The 26913-nt window shown below is 40.9% G+C and overlaps 1 protein-coding gene across 1 annotated transcript in view; it reads right to left on the bottom strand.

Annotated features, from left to right (window-relative positions):
• The window catches only part of GRM8 (glutamate metabotropic receptor 8), a 794519-nt gene that overhangs the window by 620547 nt on the left and 147059 nt on the right, over positions 1 to 26913 (bottom strand). The window contains exon 3 of the mRNA XM_045855677.1: positions 21680 to 21896. Coding sequence (XP_045711633.1) covers positions 21680 to 21896 — 217 coding nt within the window. The remainder of the gene's footprint in view (positions 1 to 21679; positions 21897 to 26913) is intronic.

The raw sequence follows: 26913 nt of genomic DNA, 5'->3' as shown, positions 1-26913 counted from the left end.
GAGAGAGTCACCAAGAATCCATGTGCTACGCTGAGCACACCCTGCACGAGCAAGTGCTTCAGAGGAAAAGGGAGAGAACACAGTGTGCAGCCCTCTGCCTTCTTTGGTTCCACATCAGCGTAAGTTGATAACCCTAAAAACGTTAGTATGTAATGAAAAAATACTAGTGCTTTTACCCATTTTGGCCCATTCGGGAGTAGGCACTTTAAGGATTTACCAAACTGGCCACTTTGATATACAAACAAGGGTATGAAAAATAATCTGTTCTGCCCGGGACAGGCTTGAAAGCCTAGAGATTGGATGCCTGGTGTGATTTCAGGCTTAGGCACCTCGCTCCAAGACCAAGGGCACTAGACAAGAGCCAGGACACCTGACTTCCAGTACTAGATTTTCCAAAGATTCACTCTATGACCTTTGGTGACTCATTCATCTCTCTGGGCCTCAGTTTCTCCCTTTCTAACCTGCTATGGTTCTCTGATCCCACTCACTGGTACTGGGAAATAATTCAACCATTCAATGAATATTTACCTCTGGTTCAATGTGTAAAACATTAACCTAATAGGGTAATTCTTCCGATGGAAAACTCTGATTCTTATTATCACATAAATTCCTCCCAGGAAAGATACCAATGTGAGCTGTGATTAGTCATTAACACTAGTGTAGAAATGTTTCCTTGGTTATAATAATAATGGCAAACATTTCTCAAGAGTTTACTGCATGCTATATCCTGAGCCTAATGCTTTGCATGGCTTTTCTCTTTTCACCATCACAAAATCCACCGGGTGAAACCATTGTTACCCTCAGTTTCCAGATGAAGCAGGTGAGGCTTGGAGAAATCACCTGCCTAATGTCAGCACCCAGTGAAAACAGTGGACAGTGTCGGATCAATGGCTGCACGGCTCCAAAACCTGTTGTGTTGGTCAAGGTTCTCCGGGGAAACAGAACCTTTTTATTTGAAAAGAGATTTCTTTTAAGAAATTGACTTATGTAATTACAGATGTTAGCAAATCCAAAAATCTGCATGGTAGACCAGCGGGCTGGAGACCCAGGGAAGTGCTGCCAATGGTACAGTTCAGGTCTATAGATTTTCTGCTATGGAATTCCCTCTTGCTTGGGCGAAGCCAATCTTCTGTACTATTTAGGCCTTTGACTGATTAGATGAGGTCCACTTACATTAGGGAGAACGATCTGCCTCACTCGAAGTCCACTGATCGAAATGTTAATCTTATTAAAAAAAAAAAATCCTCACAGGGACATTTGAAATAATGTTTGACCATATATCTGGTCACCATGGCTCAGCCAAGGTGACAAACAAAATTGACTATCACACCTGCACACTTACAGTGAGGTACTTACTAACATTTTTTAAAAATTATTAGTTCCTTCCAAAACAATTCCTTTTACTTTTCTCATCTTGGGTAGTAACAGAATTATCCACATAGGTATCCAAGCCAGAAGTCTGAGAAGTATCCCTGACTCTTTTGTCTACCTGACTCTCTATATCCAGTTGCTTGCAAAGACCTATTGGTTCTATTTCCTAACATTGTCCGTATTTGTCACCTCACCTCCAACCTCACTACCACAGCTTTATTTAAGGCCTTGTCACTTGTTGCCTGGACTATTGTAATAACCTACTAACTCATCTTGCTGCCCACAGATAGATTGAATCTCGCTGTCCATCTTTCAGCCTACTGTCAGTGGGGCCTCCCTAAAACACAAATCTGGTCATGCTGCTGCCCTGTCTTAAATCCTTCAACAGCCCTATCTCCTTAGTGTGGTGGAAAGGTCCTTCACAATCCTGTCCTCATTTATTTTCCACTTTCATCTCTCATCACCATCCCCAAAAGCCCCGCACTCCCTGTACCTGCCTTACAAAAACTTTTGCACTTCCTTAAAATTGCCATACCCCTTATTTCCTAAATTTTTGCAAATGTTGTTCCCCTCTGCCTCAAGTGCAAGCCCCCTTTCCACCCAAATCAGTTCAAACATCAGCATTTTGTGAAAATGTTTCCTGAGATCTCTGAGCAAAGTACTTTCACACTTGCCCTCCCACAGACTTTTTGTTTAACTACCCACTGTAAGTAACTCCTCCTCTAGAATGTAAACCCCTAGAGATAGTGTTGTGTGCTGATCATTTGAGTAACCCAAATACCTAACAGCGTAATACCTAGATGTAGACCGGGTATTTTATAAATGTATTGGAAACCTTAGCAGAAATATGACCTTTCAGAGATCACATTTGTGGTTTTATCCCTTGCTTATTGAAAAAAGTACCTATCATCTCATAATGTAATACAGGGCTTAACCATCACTGAAGATACCTAGAAATGGCAAGCAGTCCCACTTTTCCTTGGGAAGGAATATAAAATATTTTTGTCTTTCACTTTAAAAAATTGTTTAAAAACTTGTTTCCCAGCCTCTAAGGAGAATTGGTAACCAAGAAAGGAGCGATTGCTGAAACAGTAAGAAGGAACAAAGCTACACTGGGTTGCTCTGCAAGGTACTTGCAAACACAAGAATCTTCACCCACAAAACAAATTAGCAGGAAGATTCTTTTAAGGAGATAGGCTAAACTATAGTCTTCTTGCTGTCTCCAGCAGCCATACACTTGAGTACTTGAACTGTGAGAGTAGACTGGGAAACTTTAGGTATACTCTACCAGGGGTATCAAACTCATTTTCACTAGGGGCCACATCAGCCTTGCAGTTGCCTTCAAAGGGCTGAATATAATTTTAGGATCGTATGAATGTAAGTACTCCTTAACAGTTAAGCGAGAGCTCGGCACTGCCACCAGGTAGAAACAAAGTACCAGGCCAGATAAAACAAGGTGGAGGGCCGAAGGGCCTTGTGTTTGTCACCCGTGCTCTAGACCATGTTTGTTATAGCGAACAGTACTTGAAGCTACAAGTCACCTTCATTATAGCAGAGATCAGTTATAGTTCAAGAGATCAAGTACACTTCCTAACGGACACAAACCATTGATAATCTGGAGAACATGAGGTTGTAATAAACCTTAGATTCTACAAGTCATTAAAATAAAGCCATAACATAATTGTGTCACATCACAATAGAAGGTAACTGTTGAGGAAGGCAGTGATTCCAGGTCCCAATCACTGGCACCAACCCTGAGGATATTAAGAAGTTTTTCTGTCCCTTCACTGACTTATCCACCCATCCTGGTCCCTGTTTAGGAATCACTGCTACCGAAGGCTAGCGAAGGAAACACCACAGTACCAATGACAGTGACACTCAGATCACTGAATGTTTCAGGAGGAGAAGAGAGTAGCAAATCTTTATCACTATAAGCATGGTAAAGTTGATATGGGATAAAACAGTGCATACCATAATTTGCCATATATAATGTGCACCCATGATTTTGTGTACATTATACATAAGATTATTAGGCCCATTATTATACCCATGGTATGTAATCACTACACCTATGTGTAATGCACATCCTTATTTTTCCCTCAAAAATTTGGACAAAAAAAGTGCACATTATACATAGCAAAATACAGTACTAAGAATGTTGGAAACTCAGAAACATAAATCCTGTTGATGGAGTACGTCATTGTTGATTATAAAATTAAGGTGGAAAAAAGAAACAAAGGCATGTATGCCACAAAGACAAACTAATTTTTAAAACTGAAAATTCCAAAGCAATCTTGTGTATTTACCAGTGGAAGTCTTTACTCCATGAAGCACATATTGTTTGAAATGCTAATATCTATTTCTCCTGTCTCCACCTACGTGCATCTCCTCTTCCTTGGATGGGGCCTTCTCATCCACAAAAGCCCCCTGCAATGTCCCTGGTTGGAACCAATCACCTCACCCTCTGCACTCATACAGCTCATGGCCTGTACCTCTCTCCAGCAATTATTTTCTCTCATCGTGGCTCTAAGTTCTTCGAGTCTTACAGTCATACCACATTCATCTTTGGTCTTTGTGTCCTTCCTCAGCGCCTATCACACTGCTGTACCTACAGCCAGTGTGCAATACACCTTATCCAGGGTGACCCCGGGGCATCTCCTGTTGTAGCTTAAATAAGAGAAAAAACATAGTCTGCTCTTGTTCCACCTTCATTAATCAAGTCCTACCTCCAACTTTTTGTTTACAAGCAATGGAGAGAAAAGCTGAACTCACAAGTTCATGCTGCTGAGATCAAGACCCAAAGCATATGTCAGCCCACATGGAGGGCCCAATGCCAAAAGCCAGGGAGAAAACCAAAGTTTCTCCAAGGAAAAAATAAATAGCGGAAGAGGAGACAACACCCTCAATTAAAGAAGGACAGGCACTATAGCCGTGCACACCAGGAATACCTCTGCCAGCACTTCATTATCTGCTGCAGGATGTTACAGCAGGACCGTGCAGCTGGGGCAGGCCCAGAGGGGCAGCAGGGAAGCAGCCAGCCACTGCCCTGCCCCCTTCTCCACCACAGGGCTCCAGCCTAAAGCAGCCCCTCTGAGCTGTGGGAGGGGAGGATCTTTTAGTTTGGCAGAATTTCCAAGTGTTATTCCACTGGGCTGGAAATTTTAATAACTAAAACGAGACTTTTATATATTTAGAAGTGACTGAGGACTAAGAGTAGAGGCCAAGAAATCCTCCAGAGCCAGGTGGTGGGGGGAGCTTCATCATCACACATGAAGAATCAGCAGAAAACAGAAATATAAAGAAGTTGCCTCAATAACACAGTTGCTTAAAATAAAGGAGCTGCAAATTTAAAATAAAGAAGTGATATAACACAGTATATTCAACATGCTAATTACACTGACATGTTTTAAATCAGCTCTCAATGATGGGGCTTGCCCAGAGTGCCTTTTGCCCTTCAGCATTCACAGAACCTATTAGGCTCCCATGCTTCCTGACACAGAATTCCATTTTGAATGAAGAAATTAAAAAGTCATTGATTTAGAAGCCATAAAAAGAATTAAAATATCTTCTTTGAAAATAGAGGATGCAGCCATGTTTATGACAGCCTAACAAAATGTTCTAGTTCTTTTCTTCTGACCTGGGCTCCTCTGGTTGCTATCCAATTAGCTCCTGGTCAGAAGTGGCCCATGGCTGAGAAGCCCTACTAGCGCAGCCCTCTTGTGGTGGGGGTGGGCAGTCCACACCTTGCCACAGACAACTGCTAGGTGAGTAGACAGGGCTCCCATCAACCAACATGAAGCCCCTGGGTTCATCCCTTTGGTTTCCAATACACTGGGGCTAAGAGAGTCAGGACAATATACAGATCCTTTTCAAACGTGAGGATCTGTATATAATATTTTCACAAATATTATGATTCACAGTTACATTTAAATCTTATTTTTCAGGGAAATTTTAGCTACTGTAATTGAATGTAACACATGTTGACAGAGCTCTATCATGTCCCAGGCACTGATGAATAAGCCAGGTTGCGGCTACCCCTGAGAAGGTCATGGTCTAGGTGGGCAGCAGAGATGTCAACAGGCTGACATCACACAGTGTGTGCAGTGGGCATCTGTGTGGCTCACCTGCCTGGCAGCCTTTTCTTCTTGTTCTAGAAGAGCATCTCAGTTTAGCCTTAAGGAATGACCCCATCCCCTGTGGCTTCAACCAAGTGTTTCAAGAGGGGCTCATCCCACCTGCCTCCCCCAGTTCCAATGTGACCCTTGCTGGACCAAAGTGAGCAGTGCCTTCCTGAGCCCTCAGTGGTTGCCTGAGTGACGAACTACAACCCAGCAGGGTGGGGCCAAGCTGGACCTCCACTGGAACTGACAGGAATGAAGCAACTTCATTCCACTAACATTACTGGAGTGGGTTAAAGGTATCCCCACAGAAGACAAGTCTATCTGAAACCTCAGAATGTCACTTTATTTGCAATGGGGTCTTTCCAAATGTAATTAAGGGGGGGCGGCTTACGATAAGATCATTCTGGACCCCTATGGGCCCTAAATCCAATGACCAGTATCTTTATAAAAGACAGAAAAGGAGAAGGCACAAACACCCAGAGAGGAAGGCAATGTGACAGTGGAGACAGAGTTTTGCAGCCACAAGCACAAGCGAAGGAATGCCAAGAACTGCTGGCAGCCACCAAAGGCTAGGAGGGAGGAAAGGGACAGATTACCCCTCAGAGCCTCCGGAAGGAGCCAACCCTGCCACCACATGGATTGTGGACTTCTGGCTCCACAATTGTGGAAGAATAAATTTCTGTTGTTTTAGGCCACACCGTGTGTGGTGACTTGTTAAAGCAGCCTAGGAAATGAATACAGTTGCTAAACTGGCAGTAAGCAAGCCCACAGCTGCTGGTGGCCATCTTCCCACCATGTGGCAGAAACCTGAGGATAAAGCCAGCACATAAGGAAGCCAAGCCCAGAGCTGGAACAGGACACATTCCTGCTGACTTCATTTTAAAATGTGGAACTAAACCTACTTGAAGTCAAATTCACTCCTAGACTTTTAAAATTTCTAAACCCCAAATTCCCTCACTGGCTTAAATTTGAGTCCTCACTGAGACCGTGAAATAAACGCTTTCATAACTAAATGTGTGTACAAAAGGATGTCATTCAGGAAAAGGGTTCAACTAACCTTACCAAGGGAATCCCGGAAGGCTTCTCCAGGGAGGTATCTTTAATACTGGGTGTTAAAGGATGGAAATAGCTCCAGACAGACACTGGGGACACATTAGCAAATGCTCAGGTCATAAAATGCAGTGCAGATCACAACGAGTAACAGGAGAGAAAAGGGAAGGTAAGAAATTTAAAGAGCATTGTCTCTTTGTCCTCCCTGCAGCCTGGCAAGGCAAGAATGGGGATCGTGACAGCAGACACCAAAGTCTGCAACCTCCTGTTTCAAAGAGAAACAGCAAGACGTAGTGAAAAGAGCATGGACTTTCAATCAGAGAACCCAGGGTTTGTATCCCATGGGTACGGGTTATTACTAATCAGGTTATCTGGGGCTGTTACATACTTTGAGCCATGGTTTCCCCATTTATAAAAAGGGATACTATATGCCTCATGGCATAGTGAAAACTCAATTAGATGGTACATGTAAAGTAAGTACACTAATAAATATTAGGGTCCTTTCCTTTCAATGAACCATCTGAGAATCTTGGGTGGGGGCGGGGGAACAGAGGACAGAGAAAGAGAAGACAGTCTCCATCTCCCACTGAAGTTTTTTTGAGAATTTGGAGAAAATTCATATTACCAAATTACGGTACATGTTAGAATTTATAAAAGTAGTTAAGTCAGATAATAATTTCACCAAAGTGTCAAATCACCTGTCTCTATGACCCTTGACTATGGGGACCCAGAGGTGTTTGCAGAATCACCATTGCATTATAACAACACCCAAATGTTCATAAAACTGGATAATGATTAGTGAGGCTTCAAAATGAATCAGTAACATGAGAGTAAAAAAGCAACAAGAAGTACGACTTAAGAGAAAAATGTTCAGACCTACGAATGGGAACACTCTAAATATTAGGGCCTCCTAGAACTCAAGAGAAATAGCAATAAAAATTTCTAAATGGTTTTGTTTAAAACAAAAAGTAACAACGAACTGGGGGATATTTACCTCTGTAGATCTTTTTCACTGAAGCATTACATGGAGTGAATTTTGCCAGGAAATAACTTATTTAATTTCCCATGCCTAAGTCAGGGGGTCACATAGTCATCGGAGACACAGCCACCCCAGTTTAAGGGGTCCAGGACATACTCTACTGCTGGCCAACATATCTTAAAGGAGTTTTGTTTCAATGGCTTAGATACCTGTAGTATCAAATCACCTCATTCCCCCAGACCTGGGACTTAAAAAAAATTTTTTAATCCCCACCTGAGGATATCTTTATTGATTCCAGAGATAAAAGAAGAGGGAGAGAGAGAGAAACATCAATGTGAGAGTTGCCTCCCATACGCAACCCTACTGGGGGCCGAACCTGTAATCCAAGTATATGCCCTGTATATGCCCTGACTGGGAATCAAACCCACGACCTTTCAGTTTACAGTATGACACTCTGACCAACTGAGTCACACTCATCTTCTGCTTCCATTTTGCCCATATAATCCAGTTTCTAAAAATGATCTCCTTAAAATCTCAAGCATACCATGCCACTCTCCAAATCAAATCCCTTCATAGGCTTTCTACTGCTTGAGAATAAAAGCGATCCTTCCTGCCACAACCCACAAAACTAGTCAATCAATTGCTCTGCGTCTCATATGCTGTCACCCTCTCTCTGGCTGGTTTCTAGCCACACTGACCTCCTAGCTGTCTCTCATATAAACTATAATCATGAATTTGCTTCTGTCTTAAAAAGATATGACTTATACTTATTAGCTTAAATTTGTAATTATTAACTTGTTTATTTGTTTTCTTTTCAAATCAATCTCGTCACTAGAATCTAAGCCCCTTGAAGCCAGAGACCAGATCTCAGCATCTAACACAGTTCTTGGAACTTTACATGGACCCTAATCATTTGTTAATGAGTCAAGAATTAGCAAGCAGCCAGAGCCTGAAGTTGTATAAGTCTAAATATCAGAAGCCCGATCACTTTAGGACATCCTGTAGTCATGAATGATATCACACACTTTCAAATACCATGAACATTCAAAACCAGTTGAAAGAGGAGTAATACATCCAGTATATTTACCTACATTCTGATTTTGCATCTACCCCACTTGTAAGACCTGGCAGAGCTTTGCCCCCCTGGAAATGCAGATCCACTGTCTGGTTATGGTTCTCAAAATAAAGTTTAGCGATCTGGACATCAAACTTACTGTCACCTTCTTGAAGTACTGATTCTGTTTTCCAACTTAAACCTGGCCCTGAACTCTGATTTTCTGGTTCTCCCTCTTTCCCATGTAACTTCTCCTTGCAGATCCAGCCATGTCCTCAGACCCCATGTCTCCCAAGCACCGGCCGGCAGTCTGTGATGCCGAATCCTTATCCTGGGCAGGCTCCAACCCCCTTCCACAGAACACTTTCACGTGGACTGCTAGCCTGACCATCTACTGACCTCCTCCAAACCACGTGACCTCCTATCACCAAGATATATTTACCTGCCCTGTGTTTATTTAGTCACTCATTGAAGAGGCATTTTTAGAGCATCTTCTAGACCTTGCCACTATAGTAGTATACAAAGATTAAACAGGTTCTAGTACTATTCCAATGTGTATATGTGGGAAGGTCCCCACAACAACAAGAAATTCTTGGGACACCAGCTGGGTATCCTACAATTCAACTTAATTCAGACACTATCTAACCATAGATACCATCAGATTCCACAGGTTGATGATTCAGTCTTATAAGACTACATGCCTGCCCAGCACTTCAGATGCCACTCACAGGCCCAGGGTATCACCTGTGCTGCTGACTGATCAGCTGTAGACTGAGGGTTCCAAGGACCTTCTCCACGGACTTCAGATACCAGTAGTAAGTCCAGGTTGTTATCTATACTTCTGACTGACTAGCCATAGATCAGAGGTTCCCACAGCCTCCTCTTGGATTCAATCAATTTGTTGGAGCAGCTCACAAAACTCAGGGAAACATTTAACTTACTGGATTACTGGTTTATTATACAAGGATAGAACTCAGTAATAGCCAGATGGAGGAGATGCATAGAGCAAGGTATGTGGGAAGGGGTGTGGAGCTCCCATGCCCTCTCCAGGTATGTCAGTCTCCCTAAATCTCTCTGTGTTCACCAGCCCAGAAGCTCTCTGAGCCCCTCTTTTTTTTTACAGGGAATTCATTGCATAGGCACGATTGATTAACTCACTGGCCATTGGCAGTTGGTTCAACTTCCAACCCATCTTCCCTCCCTGGGGGTTAGGGATGGGACTGAAAGCCCCAACCCTCTAATCAAGGTGAATCAACCCCCTTCCTTAGGTGCTTTCTGAATGTCACTTATTAACGTAACAAGGGACACCTTTCTGGCTACCATCACTTAGGAAATTCCAAGGGATTTAGGAGCTGTGGGCCAGGAGCTGTGGACAAAGATCAAATACATGTGAGAAATATAATTTTGATCATCTGAATAACCAAAAGCATATTTATTTATAATAAATCACAAAGTCACAAAGATAAACAAGGCATGCTTCCCAGCTCTGAAGAGAGAAAGAATTAAAATACGGTATGGTGTGGTATCTGCATGGCACCACAGAAACGGACCTGTTCTCAGTTGCCCTCTTCTCACTTTCCATTTGTCCTGACAAACTCCAGCCAGGCTTCTCTCCGTCCCACATGCCCCTGAATTCTGCCTGTCCCCAGATCTGAGCAAGCACTGAAAAATGGACCCTGTCCCCTTATTAGCATCCCATTGACCACAGCAGGACACGTTCCTGTCAGTCCCCACTGGTCCTTTCCCCTTTGACTGACTACTCAAACTTTACTTTAAAAGTCTCTATTAAGCTTTTGCTTACCCCTCCCAAACATGAAAGAAATGCATTTTGTCTTTGATTCTGTGATGCTTGTGGATTTCTGAGTTTGCAGTATTCTCTCTAATGCAATAGCCTTTCTTCTGAATAGTCTCCCTTTATTTAAGTCTGGGTTTGTTTCTTTGTGAGACAATACGCAGAAGAGAGAACTAACAGGTTTCTCTGGGAGGAGAAAGGGGTAGAGATCAGAGAATGTTTCCCAGAAATAATCTAAGAATGCAAAGGACAAGGAAATGTTAACCAGACCAATGAAGGGACTGGCAGGAATTCCAGGATGAAAGGGGGTGCGAGTGAATCTCTTGCCACGTGGCAGTAAATTCCATTACCACCTACTACCCTAATTTCTGAGTCATGCCCTGCATGGCTAAATGGAGTTCTTCGTCCCATCTGCACCTGGTATCACCAAACAGCTGCACCTAGTGAGCTTCCTCAGTCCAAGTCCTTCCTTCTGTGTGTGCCACACACATGCCTTTTCCTTCAAATATGCGCCCCATCCCCCAGCATGCCATGGGCACCTCAATAGAACTCTGGCATCTTCACAACACCCAAGGGGTCAAGTTGTCCATGAGACAGATCCAGGTCCTCTCTTACCATTTTCATGGACTTCAGGTCCAAGACATCTCCCACTGTAGGTTAGGTTGAATTCCCTTAGCCTTGAGATAGCGGGCTAAAAGGACGCAAGAAATATTAAGGAAGAGAAGCTTCACTGCAAATCCTACAAGGGTGGGAATCAGGTCTGACTCATCCAGCTTCTTATCCCTAATTTCCTAGAACAGGGACCAACACACAGTAGGTGTGCAAATACCTATGGAAGAAAATGTCACATCAGCTCCCACAAATACTCAATAGTTCCATCTAACTTAGTAGTTATTCCTTCTGGCAATAACATTAGGCATCATTTTGGAGGGGAACACAGTGGTTGCCCTCCACGACGTCGAACACAAAGGGCTAGCAATGTGCTCTGCACATCCGTCTTTCCCTTAATAGTCCCTTCTGGGCATGCCAGCCATGATACATGATGCAAATGTGGCCCCAGAGCCCCATGGCTCTGAGTACCACTGCCTTTGAAGTGTGTCTGAGCTGCTACAAGAGGCATTATTTTTTTTCACTGCTACAACTGCCAGAAGATATGTTTAAATCATTACTTAAAATTTCTTTCCTGAGAAAACCTCTTCCCAGAGCTGTTAACAAGAAACAAAATGTGCTGACTTGAGTTCCACTTTCTCTCCTTTCCCCTGCTTCCCCTTGTGGGGCCCCCAATGAATCACAAAATGGCTCTAGTCAGGTAACACTAAAATAAGCCAAGAAAGAAGCCCAGTATCTGTGTCGAACATGCAGATGTTGGAGAACAAAGACTGCGCAGCACAGCTTTGCCGAGCCACATAACCCTTGAAATTGGCACTTCTTTCAATAAACTATTCATCTTATAGCCTTCTGATTGTGCACTTTTTGAGCCAGTTATTTTCAAGGAAACTATAATTATTGTTTAGTTGGTAAGTTATGAAGTAAACCAGGGAAAACACACTAATTCTCAGGCCAACTCTTTCAGGACCTACAAAAATGACATAGTAAATAGGTTCTGATGTTGCTTCATTTCTGCTGAAGGGTGTTTTTATGTTATGTTCTTCTCTCAACACAGGAGAGTACAGCTTGCACCTTACAGCTCCCATCTAGTTCTGGAGTTTCCAAACAGAATGGCTTTAACAAGGAAATGACTTTGGAAAGGGAAATGAAAGAATGCACTTTCCTCTGGGCCAGGCTCAGGAAGAGAAGCACACTTTCATCGTGACTCAGGCGTTCAGTTGTGAGGCAAGCACAGGCCAGCGAGCAAGAACAAGGGGAAACAGGGCTGGCTAACCTGCTTACAGAAGCTGATCCCACAGGACAAACTGGGTAATCCAAGACCAAAATCTATTTCAAGGACCAAAACATGTGTGGATTTTGTTCAGGTAGAACTCCATGTATCAGGGCTCAATTGAGCAGTTATGATTGGTGTTACAGGCTGAATTAGGTCCTCAAATATTCGTATGTTGAAGTCCTAACTCTCAGTAATTCAGAATGTTACCATATTTTTACTATAGATGTAATTAATTAAGGGTCACTACAGATGTGACTAAGCTGAGGTCATACTTCTCTTTTATGAGATACTGGATTAGGGTGGGCCCTAATAAAAAGGAGAAGTTTGGATATAGACATACAGACACAAACACACACAACAGGGACAATGCCATGTGAAGATGAAGGCAGAGACCCAGATGATGCTTCTAGATGCCAAGGAAAACCAAAGATTGTCAGAAAACCAGCAAACCACCAGAAGCCAGGGGAGAGGCACAGAGTAGATTTCCCTGCACAGCCCTCTGAAGGAATCAACCATGACAACACCTTGATCTTGGACTCCTAGCAGGAGAGTTAGGATCATGACCCAATAGAGTTACATTGTTTAAGCCACCCAGTCTGTTGTACTTTGTCACGGCAGTCCTCAGCAACTAGTACATTTGGCAATGAGAGTTAGGTAACAGGAAAATATAACTCGAAACAGGATCCATACTATTGGCATGACAGATCCTAGTCCTTTCTAAGCATTTGCATGGGAATCTCTAGAAACTCAAAGCATCACCTGAGACTGAATGCCCTGATTCTAGGGATATAACACTCAAACGATGTGAGAAACGTAAAGACAACGAAGACAGGGCCGGACCCCAGAATATACTAGGGGCACAACAGATAAGCAGGGCTCTGCTCAGTGGCTGCACGCACAGTCAGACCTCAACAGCTGTGTGACATACAGTCAGAGGAACAGACACCTCCACCAGTCAGGGAGCAGAGTCGACCAGGAAGAGGCAGTGTCACAACCTGAACCCTGAAGGCCTGAGTCTCAGGCCGAGCCCAGGCCTAGCAATCCAGAGAGTGAATCAAGGGTAGGACAGCATGGCAAGTTTGTAGTGACCTACAAAGGGGCTCAGGGATCACCCTGGGACGACCAGCTATAGGGTACATCATGGCAAAATCATTCCAGAGCCAAGTTGGAGAGTGAGTTTGGGGACAAACTACTGGCCCTGGCTCTGGCTCAGAAACTAAACAAAACTGAAACTTCTCACAAGGGCCTGTGTGATGCTGGGTGGACACTATCAGGAAGAACAAGCGTTAATGCGCTGTGGGGCGTCATACTCTGTCTGTAAGTGGACACATCTGAATGGTCATCAGTACATCAAGGAAAAAAATGGTCACAATGTCTATATATCACACATATGAAACATTTTACAAGCATATACACCACTACAAAGCGGGCATCATATTCTATATTCAAACTTTGGTGCTTCCTCTTTTTCTCAAAAATCAGTGGTTCTGCTAAAGTTATCTAAATTAATTTCATTCACATCAATCACATGGTGTACTCCATTTGGGCTTGAGGCCCACACACTGCCATCCTCCACTGCTTTACGCCAGGTCTTGTTGTTACATGAGCTGAAGTGTGTCCTCTCTTAGGCACAGTGGTCTTGGGCAATGCCTCTAACGATGCCATCATTAAGGCAATGATCACATCTGTGTGTAATTGTTTGTTTGATCTCCTCCTCCTCAGATACACAGCTAGAAAGCAGAGGCCACAATTCACTTCTGTATCTTGAAGGCCTGACACAGGTGTGTTGTGATCCATGGTGGTGCACAATAAATGCTGGCTGAATCAGAGGAAACAGACTTAGTGAGCCAACAGTGACTAGCAATTAATTAATTCATGCACTCAACTAGGTGCCAACACTATTCTATGTAGCATATTAGTCATGCTAAGAAAAAATAGCAATAGGTTTGGTCACCATTAGGAGGAACAAAGCAAGTTTCAGGAATGAGGAGTATTGGCTGACTTTAATTAAGTACTTATTTAGGCTTCACTCTCCCTTCTTACTTGCTCATTGAGCAAACTGGATACAGGCTCAGGGCAATAAGACTATTCCTGAGCTGTCATTGGTGAGGATGGGTTCCTAACCCAGTACTATGAGTCAAAAGTTGTTGAGCACTTACCATGACCATACATTGTTATGATGATTCCATTTAATTCTTATCCAATTGTTATCTCAATTCTACAGACAAGAAAATTGGGGCACAAGAAGATTAAGTAATTTACAAAAAGTCTCATAGGTAGGATATGACATATCTAGAACTCAAACCCAGCTGGCAAGAAGCTCTCAACCATTCCACAGCACTGTAAGGCCTGAGAGATTGGGGGTGAGGGAATGAACCTACAGATTACAAGCTTTGATATTTGATAGTAATTTTTTAAAAAATGAATTCTAAGTGTTTTAACAGCAAGCAAGCCCCTGGAGGTTCCCATAAAGGTTCCACATTAGCAAAGAAAATGCATGAGCCATTGTTGAAAACGTCTCTGACTTTCAATTCCCAGAGCCTGAGCAAGCTTGACCTCTAGGCTCACAACATCACTACCAGGAATCTGGTGACAATGGCCATTCAAAGTAAGTTCATGAAGCACCTGTTATGTGCACCCTGGGGAGAAGGGAAAGGTCCTTCCAGTGAGAAAAACAAATTCTGGTGGAAGACATCTATGCAGAAATTGGCATTGAAATCAGAGCATTAAGTGGTGCGTGCCTCAGCTCAGAGAATTACAGGAGCACATCACCAAGGACAAGGCAAGATACCCCACGCTTGTCCTGATCTCAACCCTTTTAAGTGGCAACTGAATGAACAGAGTGAAGCAAAGACAGCTGTCAAGTGACATGATAACTATTTTGACAACCAGGGATGACAAGAATAAGATACAGGGTAGAATACCTACCACAGTGGTTATGAAGAATTTAGAAGAACAGGGAGGGCAGGGGGTCAGGAGTCATTCATAATCTTTCTCTCTGACCTTTCAGGCAGAATATGACTAAATCTGAAGGTAGCTAACAAATCAAGCAAAGCCCTCTGGCTATCAATCCCACACACTAGGCAGTACATCTATGACCCTCATAATAATACACAGCTTTGCCACACACTGGGGAAAAAATTGTATTTGCCCCATTCTTTTCACTAGTAACACCTGATAATCGAATAGCACGTTAGAGTTTATGAGGATCACAAGTATTCTATCATTTGATGATCACTGAGCAGAGACCTCCCATATAACTGACAAGGAAATTAATCCTTAAAGTCTCATACTTAAAGAAGAGGGATTTAAAGAATTTCTTGACTCCAAAGCAGGTTCCACTGCATCAAATTGTCATTGTTTACTAAACACTTAATGACAGCATTAGAATCGTGGGTTTCAAAGCATTTATTGAATGTTCTCTACTGTTTTACATTAACAGCAGCTATAGCTATCAGCAGTTCCTAAGTCCTAAATATTAAGAAAGGTGAGGGTGAGGAACAGCTTTGAAATGGCTTTCTATTTGATCACGTTCTGCAGTAACTGTTAAAATTATATACACTTTCCTTGGATCCCTATAAAGCTTCTGCAGGATCCACATACCCACAGTTCCAATTTGCAATTTCCTCAGCCCTCCTTTGAAGTTATTCATGCCAATTACCTGGTGTTAATATTAATTAAATATAATTTGCAACTTGAAATGCAGTGTTATCAACTGGAACTCAGCTGTAGAAATATAAAGTAAAATTTTCTATTGAATTAAAATGTTCCCTTTCATTCGTAGTATTTTACAACACTAATACTTCTGTCAAATTGATTTTTGCCTGCTGGAAGTCATTTTTCCAAAGCGCTGAACATCTGAAGAAAAAAGCTGCTCTTTATGTATTCTTTTCTCTGTCGTTGAAAATACTTTGTTTTAATCTTGAAATAAATCCATTTCAGTTAACAGAAACTTGGTTCTTATTTATAACCCAAAAGAAGAAAATGCTTTCTTTTTAAAACAATACAAAGATAGTTTAAAAATATGATCAGTGGACACTTTTCAACTGTATAATAAGAATGAATTTTCCTTACATTATTATTTGGCTGTCACCAAAAATAAATCACTATTAAGTGTTTAGGCAAGTGTCAGTCATTTCATATACAAAAAATGAATCAATTAAATTGGTCTATTGCATTAACATTTCAAACAGATCATGCCAATGCAATGACCTCTGTGGTCCCTTCCAACTCTGAGATTTTAAGATTCTGAACATGTGTCAGACAATAGTCAGAAGCTTCCACCACTTGCAAATTAGTGGGGGAAAGTCACATTTGGTCAAAGATTTGACAGAATCAGGTCTGTTCTGCCCCTATAACATGTGTGATGATGACTCACAAGCCCACCATCGTCAATGAACCATTCATAGACTAAAGGGCTGATTACAGGAGGTGTGCTGCCACGCCGTGCAAATCCACAATGAAAACATACTGCGCTTTCACAAAGTCCTCTTATCTTCAAAGATCAAGCTTTAGCTTCCTTGCCCATTACAGTAATAGTGGTAGTATTAACATTTATTATCCTGTCTTCTTTTTAAAAGTAATATAATAAAGGAAGACAAAGAAGTAAAAGAACCTGTCTAAAGACTCAAGGAAGTCATTTCTTGAGTCACAAGCTATGAGCCCCAGAGTTTATGATAGAAAAGCATGAACCCGTATTATCAACCTCTTTATTACACTATCAATGAAAACATCATACAAATAATTAAGACAAGACAGAAATATTGAACTACGATCCTAACAACTGAGGGTGTGTAAGATGGGTGATAGCTAAGCCTTAACAACCAGCAGCAATTAAGCTATTTCCTTCCCTGAAGCCAAAAGAAACCAAGGGGTAAATAAAAGCCAGAAATGACTCTCTGGATGTCCATAATTTTCCAGGTGTCATCAAAAATCACAGCCTCTTAGAATTACACAAAGCGAGGGTTTGAACAGCCAGTAGACCACTGTATAGGAAGTGCCTTCTGTGATCCTACTGGGAAGCTCTTGACTACCGAGGTCCCTGGGAAAGTCAGACACTAGGATCCCACCACCTAACCTAGCCTGGAACCCTGCATTACCTATTAGATAACCTCATCTATCCAAGTAGTCAGAATTGGGAGAGTAGAATCCTGTAACACTCCAAAGGCACTTCGAAACTGGTTATATTATAGGCTTCTCCATTAACCAAATTCTGTCTACTTAACACCCCTCTCATCCTTACTGCTAACCTGTTTACTTTCTGGACTACCTCTCATCCCTGTCACTGGAAATTATCTGCCTAAATACCTCCTTCTTCACTATTACCCCTGTTAACTTGTATTAAATTGGGTCTCCCAACAAGATATGCCGATATCTTAACTTTAGTACCTCAGCGTGTGACTTTATATGGAAACAGGTCCACCACAGATGTAATTAGTTAAGATGAGGTCATACTAGAGTAGGATGGGCCTTCAATCCACATGAATGGCCTCCTTACAAGATGAGAATACACAAGGGAGAAGATGGGAATGTAATGAGAAAGGCAGAGATTGGAGTGATGCATCTACAATCCAATGAACACCAAGGATTACTAGCAAACACTAGAAGCTGTAAGAGGCAAAGAATAGTTCTATTCTACAATTTTCAGAAGCAGCATGGCACTGCTGACACTTTGATTTCAGATTTCTATCCTCCAGAACTGTGAAACAATACATTTTTCTGTTGGTGTGAGCCACCCAGTCTGTGGTATTTTGTTATGGCAGCAGTAGGAAACTAATACACTTCCTCTCAAGGACACTGCTTGATTCTCTGTCACTGTACCACATGCACCTTCAGCTATCCCCGCTCATAAAAGTTCCTGTTCTGTTATGAAAGTCTGCTGAATATCCTTGAATTTTTCCTCAGAAACTCCTACCATCGCCCACCATGGAATATTCTTCAGAGGAGACTGAGGGCCCTCCCATGGCCATAAACCCATCAAGAGAAGGGAACACTCTGCCACACTCTTAGTTTTCCATTGCTAAGTCTAGGTTGTTATTCCCATACCTACTTTTTTCATTTATAACAATTTTATTTTTTCCAGCCTTGTTGAGGTATAATTGACAAGTGTATAAATTTAAGGTAGACAACATGATGTTTTGACATACATATACATTATGAAATGATTAACACAATCAAGCTAGTTAACATATTCATCACCTCACATAGTTACTGTATTTTGTGTGTGCGGTGAGAACACTTAAGATCAACTCTCTTAGTAAACTTTAAGTATGCAACACACTTATCAACTGTAGTTACAATTCTGTACCTTAGATCTCCTGAACTTATTCATCCTGCATAACTGAAAATTGGTACGATTTGTCCAACACCTCTGCATTTCTCCTGCCTATCCTGTATCAGGCTGAGATTGATATTGCAATGGCCTCTCAACTGGTCTCCTTACCTTCTGGCTCTCACCTGTATAATCATAAGTACACATCCTAACAGATCCCTCACTCCTCAGCAGTTTCCTTTATTGTCTGGCATGTAAAAGATAAAATTACCACCCTATGCAGTAAAACACTTAACCATGTCTCCATGTTAAGCTTACCTTGTCTCCCTTACTACAGAAACAGTGCTTCAGTCAAATTGTGCTATTTGCTGAACTCAAATATATTTTTAGCCTTCTTCAGTAAAAATCCTATAGTAGGGGATGCATTGGGATGAGACTATAACAACTGAGATACCAAGAAGCTATCAGTCTTTGTTTTATCAAATAATTCCTGTCCCTGCATCCCTCTGAAGGATTTTGACCAGGAAGGGCCATCACTGACATCTCCGTTCATGACCATCACTTACTCATAAACTTCATTCTCCAAGATGCATGAAAGAGTCTTCCCCCAATCTCAGATTTTGTTAAAATGAAAAAGTTCTAATCAAACCAAACAAGCAATTTATCACTAAACATATTTTCATTTCACTACCATTCCATTAAAATCTGTCTGAATTCATCAGAGCTAAAACATAAGATGCCTTATTCTACATTGAAATATCTTAGTAATGAATGTTGCTAAAGAGAGAAATTCAGAACAGAGTACAGGAAAATTTATTAGAGTTGGGAAAATGTATAATTTTATTAATAGGCAGACACTCCAGAAAATAAATTTATTACTTGACTCCTATGTCAAGATACTAAAATTTTTAAAAACACATTACTAACATGGTGACAAAAATGTCATTGATATTGTAGCAAGAAGAGCAAATGTTACAGAACTAATGAATTTTCATTAGAGTCATCAGTTCACTTCAGAATGGGTTAAGTTGCTACCATTTGCCATTCCCATTAATATCATTGTCATGTAAAAGGTTTAATTTTCAGCTATTTTTGTTCTAGATAAAATCTTTGTCATTAAAATGAGGAATGATTTTGATATTTAATATATTCCATGGCATACTCTAGTGTGGTACTAATTTGGCATTTTCAGTATTCTGCATATTAATTAACAATCCTGCCTTCCCCCATCCCCCAGATAAGTGATAACAGAAATAGAATGGACAGCCAATCAAGTCACAGAATACTGAAAGGATCAAATAGAAGAAACATGTTGCTCTAATCAGGAGCATACACAAGGCACAAATTATTTTCTCCCATAAGAATGACTAAGATAGAAACAGGAATAATGAATGGCACCATCTGAATCCTTTTATGTGACAGCCTTACCAAAGCATAGCAATGCTCCCTAAAAAGTGAAAACAGTATTTCTTGTTTCAGTGAAAAGAATAAAACTGCAATCTCACTTAACTTCTAGAACAATGCATTTTATCAGATTCTCCAACAACTGGGAAACTGTGTCCTGTATTTAATTTCTCCTGGTTATCTCTTTCATGCACACAAAATGTGTCCTGTAGTGGAAGGATATATAGGATCACTACAGAAAACTTACAATTTCAATACATACTCTGTTAGTTTCCTTCTCCTGATGAATTATCATTCTGGTGAGAACTGACATCAGCCGCTTAAAAAATGCATTAACCCTCATTCCAGAAGCTATTATTTTCATTTTAGTGAGCATTTCCTCTAAGAATAAACTTGGGATTCTTTATCCAAGAAGGTAATATAATTTGTCAGCATTTAAAGTGCTTTGCATCATTTTTATAGCAATAGTAACATAGGCTTAAATTCCAAAGAGCAAACATTATGGCATCATGGGCATTCACAACAGGTGTGACTAGTTGTCCAATTAAATCAATTAACCCAATCTGTCCAAGAACACCAGGCCCTTTCTCCTTTCCTAGGTCTTACGCAACAGTACAGCACTGGAACAAATTTTAAACATACCAAACATGTGTAAAAATACATTTCCATGCCCTATGATATTCAAAACAGATCCCAGGCATCTGCAAACCTTTCGAGAGAAGATCTTATTCCAGTAAATTATTCCAATAACTCTTTGTTCTTCCTAATTATGAGTAAGTCCACATCACTACCATGATTTTTTCCTGAGTTGAAGTCTCCAAGAAAGACAATAAATTATCAACATAATTTCTTCCTTCAAGTTCAAAATTACTCAAAACAGCCAATAGGCACTTTAATTTGGCCACAAAATATGCTTACAGAAAAAAATATATAAACTGTATTCAGTAATTCTTAATAATAGTATTTCTTAAGTAACAGTAAAATATCACCTTTCATCCACAAAGTGATGTTGTTGACCAATCAGCAATAAGATTTGTCCTCTAAGTTGTTTTTTGTTTTGTTCTGTTTTGTTTCCCTACATAGTGAAATGGATTTATAACCTCATAAATAAACATGCACCTGGTGAAATGCCTACAGAGATTTGGATAAGCACCTTGAAAAAAGTCCAGAATGGAGTTCATCAGCACCTTGTTCTAACCAAATTTTTATTACACTCTGTCCTTCAGGCCACTGTAAGCTCCAGTGTTTAAGGTAAGAATAAAAATGCAAGAAGTCAAATATGACAGCATGAATATTGCTTAAGCATAGTCTTAGAGGCTACTTCAGTATTGTTTTAAAATGATTACCGGTCTTAATCCCTCTAGAGGCAGATGTAAATTCCACTGCCTTTTTTTTAAATTTAATGACTTGCTAATGTAAACTTCCATCTAGAACAATCAAAAAGTATGTCATTTATTCAAATTTACAGTAGCTCTAATGTGCCAGCAAGCTCCCTTGTCAAAACAGACAAGTTTAAAAAATGTCTGACTGAGTCAGGAGCACTATTTCCTAAATTAGCACCAACGTGTCACCTTGATAGACCATGAACAACAAAATCATTTATAATAAAACCAGCATCCCCCTAGAGTGGACAGCCTAGGTCATGCATCTGTAAGAGCTCTAATTATTCCATACAGATCAGAGAGTGCTTGGAAATGAGAGGACTTCTGCAACCTGTCACCTCCAAATACAATCATCTGATAAATATATGCTTACCAATCTCCCTCGAGATCTGAGTGAACGCCTCCACACCACTCTCTCCATAGTTGCCCTCAGAAGCCAGTGTCGAAACATAATTCCACCCCAGTGCCGTCACAATGTCCACCATGGCTTGCGCTTGGTAGGAGTCAGGTGGGACCACCCTAGAGAAGAAGTCATACCTGGTGTTGTCACTTAGCTCTGGGGCTGTGGATGCATAGCTGATTTGAGGTATCTGCAAAACAAATGACAAGTCATTTCAACCCATGAGGAATCGTGTGGAACAATGGATTGTCACAAGAGACTGAATAGCCACAACTATATCAGAAACCTAGATAGAGCAACTTGAACCTGAAAAAGGTTTTATAACCAACAATTTAATTAGAAAGTATTTTATAGTGGTCTGTAGCCTCATTTTCTTTCAAAGCACATTTCTAAACAGCTGGAAAGAATTTAGTTTTGCTTCAGATTCTACCGTTTCTGAAAGCAAAGCAAAATATTTGTGCTTTTTCTTGTTGCTTTTTTATTCTGTACATGACAAGTTCTGGAGCAGAAACAAGGCAGAAATGAAGGTATAGTACATACATGCATCAGAAATTGTCTCTGAAATTGTCTTTGGCTTTAGGACATAAAAGCTACAAAATGACAGAGACTTTAATATGAGACTTTTTTTACACTTAATACCATTTCAGTTTTAAGATTACATTTTTAGTAAATTATTTGAAATATTTAGTTTTGCAAGTCTAGTCACTGATTATTAATATAATGATTATCACAGAAATATTTGGGACTAGCCAACCATGTATCTTCTAATAAAAACACTTTTCCAATCCCCTCCCCCCAAAAAACATCACAAAACAGGAATCCATACAATAAAAATTCCTTAGGGAAGAAGGACTATTTTCTGAAATTAAGGAGGAGAATTGCTAGATTTTCAACTAGGAATCCTATGTCATTTCCCCTAAATATATTTGAACTGAGTAACAAATTGACTGCATGTCACAAATCTGTCCCTTAAAAAACTTTTAAAATGTGACATTCAGTCTATGTCCAAGTTAGGATGCAGTCTGACAGAAGAATACATGGTTGCTAAAGAAGTACCTTGGAAGCATGTGAAGTCTACACACAAAGCAGGAAAGAACACTGCAGCCACGGGAACTGCATGTCCAGAGGCAAAGAGTCAAGAAAGGGCATGGTAGATACCAAGGAAAGGATGTCAGAGAATAAAACTGCAAGGCTCAGCAGAGACTAGATGATGAAGGGAAAAGGAAAGGTGTGGGACCTGTAAGTACCAAAAAGACAAGGAAAGGTATAGGTTATGAGGAGAAATGTGGAATGACTCATAGTCCTATGACTTTGGTAACTACGTAAATAATGTTTGCTATTTACCATGGTAGATTTTTTTAAAGGAAATTTGTCAGACAAAAAATGGTAGGTTTAACTGCTGATTTGCTTCTCTTGAGATTCTTGTGAGATGCATGAAAGCAACTAAATTGTGGGCAAGAATATTGGGGGATCTAGAGTTTAAGAGCAACTTTGGAACTGGAGGTAAAGAAAGGTGGGAGCATAATAAGGTGGTAGTAAGGCGTGTGACCACTCGAGAAAACTATAAAGGGTAAAAGGAGGGCAATTTGGGAGGGTGAGCTGGGCAACTGTGTATCTCCTCCCTCCTCTGCTACCATGATATGATGTGGAAAAGTTCAGAGGTCAAAATGACTACAAGATGCCCTAATTCAGGGTGCTTAGTTGAAGATGCAAGTTTGATTCATACATAAAACAATTGACTTTACTCTCCATCAGATACTGCACATTCTGGGACCAACAACCCCTTCCCTGGCCAAATGACTCCCAATCCATATAAAGGTTTTGACTCTCCTCTTCACATCTGTGAAAAGCACTCAACATCTGGATTACTTAGATCTAGAGGGTCCAAGTCCCAATGGTGATCAGTGAAGTGACACTGAACTTCCCAAAATTAAAAAAAAAAAATCCTGCCCTGGCTGATGTGGCTCACTGGATTGAGCACCTGCCTGTGAACCAAAGGGTTGCTGGTTCGATCCCCAGTCAGAGCACATGCCTGGGTTGCAGGCCAAGTCCCCAGTAGGGGGCACACAAGAAGCAATCACACACTGATATTTCTCTCCCACTCTTTCTCTCTCCCTTCCCCTATAAAAATAAAATAAATAAAATATATTTTTAAAACATCCTCAGTTACCCAAGAAAGCAGAGGCACAAGAATGTGCTTGGAGCTCTCCAGGGTGCTACAGAATTCATTCAGCTTCTGGGCAAGCTGCCTCTATGTATATTGACTCTAACAATGACTTAGCCTATTTAACCCCCAATTCTTCCTGGTCCTGTTCTCCTAGTGGAACCATGTTAACTTGCTTGTTAACATTGTGGGCTCATAAAAACCAGCCTGACCTGCCTCCTTCCTGCCCCTTTGCTTTCTCTGCCAGGTACACCACCCATCTCTTGGCAGATAGTTCCCTTGATCAGGCTTTGTGCTTTTGTAATACATGACTACTCAGCCAGAACATGCCTCCACATTTCTAACAACACACAAAATGTTGGCCTTTTTTACCTTTTATTGCTTGCATCTAGAGGACCTGGGAAATAGACAATAGATGACTCAGTGAGATCTACCCAGTATGAGGTAAAACTTTCCCAAAGATCAAGATCATGTAAATTTCTATGTTCCAATGAAAGATGTTCAGCAGCTTGACCTTTGCTTTGGAAGGAATTCTGTGCATGATGAATGTGGTGTGTGTGTGTGGGGGGGGGGTATGGGATCATTCTATAGGAAATGATATGGCACACTTCTTTGCCTTATTCAGATATATAATAATCCTTCCACTGAGGGTTTTTCAGAGTCCAGTAGCAGAGGAGCTACTGAGAGTCCAGCAGTAAAATGCCTCACAACCTCCACCCTGCCTATAATAATGAGCCACCCCTTTCTAAAAATGATCACAAAGTGTGAAAATTGAGTGTTTGAATCCAAAACTAATTATCTCAAATTACTACCTTCAGTCAGTCACTTTCAGGGCTGTTTAATTAGCAGCCAGCATCATGTTTAGGATTAATTAAACAGGTGTAAAGGGTATATAAAATAAAAGTGCAGGTAAAAAATGGTTGTTTGAATAACTGGATAAAGGACTTTCCCCCCAAACTCTTGAAGAGTTTTCTCTTTGTCCATCAACTTGTAAAAAAGTAATGTGAGAGTATGTTTCTGTGTTTTCATTAATTCAGCATTTGATCTATTACCATCTACAATAATAGACATCAGGGTATGTTGATAGTATTTTTAAGTATATTTTATTAATTGTACTGTTACAGTTGTTCCGTATTTTTCTCCCCTTTATTCACCTCTGCCCTGTACTCCCTCTCCCACCACTGCCAACATCACTGCCCCCCTTAGTTCATGTCCATGGGTCATACATATAAGTTCTTTGGCTTTTCCATTTCCTATACTATCCTTAACCTCCTCCTGCCTATTTTGTACCTACCAATTACTCTTCTTATTCCCTGTACCTTTTCCCTCATTCTTCCCCCTCCCCACTGATAACCCTCCATGTGATCTCCATTTCTGTGATTGTGTTCCTGTTCTAGTTGTTTGCTTAGTTTGTTTTTGTTTTTTTAGATTCAGTTGTTGATAGTTGTGAGTTCGTTTTCATTTTACTGTTCATAGTTTTTATCTTATTTTTCTTAGATAAGTCCCTTTAACATTTCATATAATAAAGGCTTAGTGATGATGAACTTCTTGAACTTTACCTTAACCGAGAAACATTTTATCTGCCCTTCCATTCTAAATGAAAGCTTTGCTGGATAGAATTATCTTGTATACAGATCCTGGCCTTTCATGACTTCAAATGCTTTTTTCCAGCCCCTTCTTGCCTGTAAGGTTTCTTTTGAGAGATCAGCTGATAGTCCTATGGGAACTCCTTTGTAGGTAACTGTCTCCTTTCCTTTTGCTGCTTTTAAGAAACTCACCTTATCTTTAATCTTGGCTAATGTAATTATGATGTTCCTTGGTGTGTGCTTCCTTGGGTCCAACTTCTTTGGGACTCTCTGAGCTTCTTGGACTTCCTGGAAGTCTATTTCCTTTGCCAGATTAGGGAAGTTCTCCTTCATTATTTTTCAAATTAGTTTTTAGTTTCTTCACCTTTCTCTTCTCCTTTATGATTCAGATGTTGGAACATTTAAAGTTGTTCCAGAGGTTCCTAAGCTTCTCCTCATTTTTTTGAATTCTTGTTTCTTCATTCCGTTCTGGTTGAATGTTTATTTTTTCCTCTTGCTCCAAATTGTTGATTTAAGCCCTGGTTTCCTTCCCTTCACTGTTGGTTCTCTTTATATTTTGCTTTATTTCACTTTGCATAGCCTTCACTTTTTCCTCTATTTTGTGACCATACTTAACCATTTCTGTGAGCATCCTGATTACCAGTGTTTTGAATTCTACATCTGATAGGTTGGCTATCTCTTCATTGCTTAGTTCTATTTTTGGAGTTTTGATCTGTTCTTTCATTTGGGCCATATTTTTGTAGTAAGAGGCAGAGCTTTAGGTATTCATCAGGGTGGGACAATTCATGTAGCTGGACTGTGGCACTGTATGCAGGGGGGAGGGGTCAGAGAGAGAATAATGCTGCTTGCTTGGCTCTCTGCCAGCTTTCACTCACTTCCCCCGCTATCCACAAGCAAATTGGGCACCTCTGGTGCTGATTCCCAGGTGGGTGGGTTTGTGTATATTTTAGGACCCTGTGGTTCTCTCCAACAAACTCTCCTGTGAGGCTGGGAGTGTCTCATACTGCCACAACCCTATAGAATTTTACAGCCAGACGTTTTGAGGCTTTCGTTCCCTGTGCTGGAACCCTGGTTTGCACAGTCTGTATCACTCTCCAGTTGTTCCTCCTGGTTTATCCACAAGCAAGCATGGGACTACCTGGTCCACCAGCCACCATCTCGCCTGCCTAGTCAGTCCTCCAGCTGCCACCCTGCTCCACATCCTCTCCACTCTGCCCCTCCTACCAGTCTGGATCAATATTTCTTCTTTAACTCATTGGCTCTCAGACTTCCATACAGTTCGATTTTTCTGGCAGATCTGGGGTTTTTGTTTTTAAATTTGTTATTATCCTTCTCTTGGTTGTGTGAGGAGGCAAAGTGTATCTACCTATACCTCAGCTGGCCATGAGTCTGGTATGTTGATAGTACTTCAAGACAACTTTTCAAGCTGTCATGAAATCATCTCACTTATATTTTAT

Source organism: Phyllostomus hastatus, unplaced genomic scaffold (genome assembly GCF_019186645.2).
Source record: "Phyllostomus hastatus isolate PE091 unplaced genomic scaffold, TTU_PhHast_1.1 phas_scaffold_114, whole genome shotgun sequence".
Taxonomy (NCBI): domain Eukaryota; kingdom Metazoa; phylum Chordata; class Mammalia; order Chiroptera; family Phyllostomidae; genus Phyllostomus; species Phyllostomus hastatus.
Note: the sequence above shows the minus strand (reverse complement) of the source record. Positions and strands in the feature narration are given on the sequence as shown.